The sequence below is a fragment of the Teleopsis dalmanni genome, chromosome 2 (assembly GCF_002237135.1).
Source record: "Teleopsis dalmanni isolate 2A chromosome 2, ASM223713v2, whole genome shotgun sequence".
NCBI lineage: Eukaryota > Metazoa > Arthropoda > Insecta > Diptera > Diopsidae > Teleopsis > Teleopsis dalmanni.
In genome coordinates, this window is record NC_051847.1 from 213327160 (window position 1) to 213331401 (window position 4242).

Genomic DNA, 4242 nt, shown 5'->3' on the forward strand with positions numbered 1-4242 from the left:
TTATACTCTAAAACTAAGAGATAAAATTTCATTTCAAAACGTTTGTTTTGATCTATACTCCTTGAGTATATATCTTGCTGTTTATAATAAAATATTCTTTTTATAATTATTTATTTATATTGTTTTTGTAAACATTTATATAATATTAATCACATAAATATTTCTTGCTTGCTGGCTATATAATCATTTTAGATATATATATTATTTATATAAATTATTCTTATAATTTTGAGCAAACATTCAGTATGCAGATATATTTTTATTTTAACCTTATGGGTTAATACTTATAGAACTAATTTTAAATTAAAACAAAATTTATATATATATATAATGAATCAGATGTATAATATAAATATGCCCTGTACGGAAATCGTAGCATTTTTTCATAGTATAATTATTTTATATCTTGCTGACTATCAAAGTACAATCGTTATCAATGTTTTTTAATTAGTACCTGCTTTAAAATTAAATGTTCTGTTGTTTATCTGAAAATTTTTAACATATATTTATCACTGATAATATACGAGAAAGCTAGCCCATATATCTTTAGAATTCATTATAGACAATGTCCAACAAATTTGAAAAAATAATACATAGTTTTAAATGGTTTCTACAAATTATCTTAAAATATAATTATATGCAATTATCAAATGAATACATTTACGTAATGTCAAAATTATTTGATTATTATTAAAACAAAAAAACTTGATAACATTTGAAATAAGGAAAGGAATTGAAAATTGGTGTCTACGGGTGTAGAGAAGATGCAAGGAATTGCAGCTTAGTCATGCTTTTAAATAAGAATAAAAAATACTAAATACTATATATATATAATTATTTGACCTACCGCGTGACATATGAATACTAATAAGTTATATTGCCTTTTAATTGCAATCTGTTTCATTGTATTAAAATATGAGTTTTAAAAGATGTTTTAAAAAACTCAGAGCTATTACAATACAAAATAATTTATGATATTAAAATGAAAATAAAACTACTAAGTATATTTCAAAGTCACCCGACGACATTAATGTTAAAGGGGCATTCATCTCTTCCGTTTTCTATAACTTAATCGTCTATTGATCATATAATTCATCACAAAAATACTAACAGAAGAAATACGATACAAAAAAGATAATATCCATTTGAAGATAAACGTCTTATTGAGGACTACTATAAAAATGTATTTTCAGATATCCTATGATAACTTCATCTTCTAAAACCTATGAAGCATTGTCTTCTTCGATACTACATTTATATCCAGGTTGATGGAACCAGGACTGTTATGTCTGCAGAATACAGTCACATGCTAAAGAGTTACTTGTCACATATACACGACTGCAAGGCAGGCTGTTCTTTATAACGTTACCCATTTGTTTTCATCTACAAACAAAGCAATGACTTCTATTCGTTTTTTTTTGTTATATCCCTTTGATGTGACAAAACTCCTTAAACTTCCACTCACCACTTTTTCATCTTTATATTCAAACTAATATTAGAAAATATGGCTAATATATTTTTTTTATTTTTTATAGTTACACCAAAGCAAATTGAGCGATTATATTCCCGGTTTACTTCATTGGATCGCGGTGATTGTGGAACATTGTCTCGTGATGACTTCCTCAGAATACCAGAATTGGCAATTAATCCATTATGCGAACGAATTGTTCACGCCTTCTTTGCCGACAGCACAGATGATCGTGTAAATTTCAGACAATTCATGAACGTGCTGGCACATTTCAGGCCGATACAAGTGAAAAAGGAAAACAGACTAAACAGTCGAGAAGAGAAATTGAAATGTAAGAAAATTGAACTCAAATTATGATTTAGGGAAAATTGCGTTATTTTTTAAGCAAAAATAAATATTATTTGTTATTAAGTTTATCTTAGCACCTATAGCACTTCTAGAGTATTACTAAATCTCAGTTACTTTATTGGATTCATTTTATTTGAAATGATTGGCTCCAAGTTAGCGTCTCCTAATAGAAAAAATTGTTCTGCGTTGAACCGCGGTGCTTGTCTTTGTGAGCTTCACAAGAATTAATGAAGCTATTTTTGAAAGCGCTTTTTTACCTCATGCAAAGTTTCCATGCTAATAAAGGGGTTCTCAACGCGTCTATTGGCTAAACAGTCAACCCTATTGCTGTCTTCATGTCATAAGCTTCTCTGCGGAAGAAATAAAATAAATTTTGAAAAAACTACATATATCATCTATTATTGTCCAGCATTCGGGATAATTAAATGGAAATTTTTGTATTATAATGTCGTGTTTCTCTCTCTCTCTCTACGCTATTTTTTTTAGATTCATCAAAGAAACTACGAAATTCAGATTAGAGTAGTTTAATTAGGTACTAAATTCTTCCTTGGGGTTCAGGTACAGTTGTCAACTGACTATGGTGCCTGGTTTTATCCTACCCTATATTCAAAAAATATAAGCCATCTCTATTTGGTAGACTATAACGTTATAACCTTCATTTTATGTGCTATTAAAAATAAAGTCAATCTATATTGTAGTTTCATGTCCCGAAAACCCATGATAACCCAAAATCTAGATTCAAGGAAATTCTATTGAATTACAATATCTTAGTCTTAATATTGATGGCTTAATTATGATAATAATAATTGTTAATAATAATCAATACGAGTAATATTTCTTAAGTGCTCAATTCTCCAACCATCTTGTACGATTGAAAATTTGTCATTTACTTGCTTGAGTAACCAACAAATGGTTATCCAACCAGGACTGCAAAATATATAATTATAAAATTTAGTTTTTGGTTTATATTCAAATTATGCACCTACCTAATGAAGGCTTTTAAATATCTGATACTCTATTATATATCACACATATAACATATATATAATTTTAAATGAATTATTTGTTTGCAGTTGCCTTCAAAATGTACGATTTGGATGATGATGGCGTAATTAGTAGGGACGAACTACTGAGCATATTGCACATGATGGTCGGAGCGAATATAAGTCAGGACCAATTGATCAGCATAGCTGAACGCACAATCCTAGAGGCCGATCTGTGTTGCCAAGGAAAAATTTCTTTTGAGGATTTTTGCAAGGCACTGGAACGTACCGATGTGGAGCAGAAAATGTCAATCCGTTTTCTAAATTAGTGAAAAAAGCCATAGGCATGGAATTATAATAATGGCATAATGAAACTAGAAAAATTGATCAAAGAGCAGCAGGCAATTAATTACTTTTGAATTTAGAAAAGTATTATTTTTAATGTATATTAATTAACCTTGTTAATATTATTTCGTCAAAGCAAACACATTTTGATATTAAATTCTAATAGCATAATTTCATTCCGTTTTTTCTATAATTTTCTGCTTTTGCTATTTTGCATTTGTAAAGTTATTTGAAGCTTTTTCAATTTACTTAAACTTTATTTTTGTCTTATTCAAGTAGTTTTAAGCACAAAGATTGATGTATTTACGAATTATTATGTATTTTTCGATTGCATAAAGCTAAAATATATACTGAAGTCAGAAGTCAGAATTTAACAAACAACAAATCTGCATTTGTTTTCATTTATATTTAATTATATTATATAAATTTGTTTAATTACATATAAGCGCACTATATTATTTTAGGGGAAGTTTAATGTATTTTTATATATATTTTATATTTGTAATTGAATAACTTTTCTAAAAAAAAAAACAACATAGACGATAAACAGAAAACTGAAAACTGAAAACACTAAGTTCCGACAGACCAACATTGCATTAAGCGTCTTCTTATAAATGCTAGGATATTTCTAAAATAAAATTTAACTCGGTTCCACAGTCTAATTCATGTAGTTGATGATACGGCCAACTTCTTCAAGTGTTCCATGAACAATTGAAGGGAAACATCATCAGTGAGTACAGGCGCACCTCCATCCTAGAAAAATATGTAGAATAATTAAATAAATGAAGAAAATAAAAGTTAAGATATATTAGAAAGGGTTTAAGGGTATCTTTGTTAAGATAAAAAAAATTATTAAATTATATGAATAATGCGATTGAGAAGGAAAAGGATTAAGAATGAGATTATAGATTAAAATAGTTAAGTTATGAAAAATATGAACATTAAATGGATGCGAAAGTTGAACACAGTATGCATGCTTGTACCATAAACTTTATGTCACTATTGGAATTCCTTATAGTTAAAAAACGATGATATCTTAATAATGTAATAGGTTTTTCCATTGATTTGAAAATTATAATATGTATTAATATAATGTAC

The 4242-nt window shown here is 27.9% G+C and overlaps 2 protein-coding genes across 2 annotated transcripts in view; one reads left to right on the forward strand and one right to left on the reverse strand.

Annotated features, from left to right (window-relative positions):
- The window catches only part of LOC119685464 (sex determination protein fruitless-like), a 421971-nt gene that overhangs the window by 124683 nt on the left and 293046 nt on the right, over window positions 1–4242 (reverse strand). The window lies entirely within an intron of this gene.
- On the forward strand, window positions 1464–3516 carry LOC119685470 (calcineurin B homologous protein 1-like). The gene is made up of 2 exons (XM_038099755.1): window positions 1464–1799; window positions 2890–3516. The coding sequence occupies exons 1-2, from the start codon at window positions 1505–1507 to the stop codon at window positions 3126–3128; spliced, it is 534 nt and encodes a 177-aa protein (XP_037955683.1). The 5' UTR covers window positions 1464–1504; the 3' UTR covers window positions 3129–3516.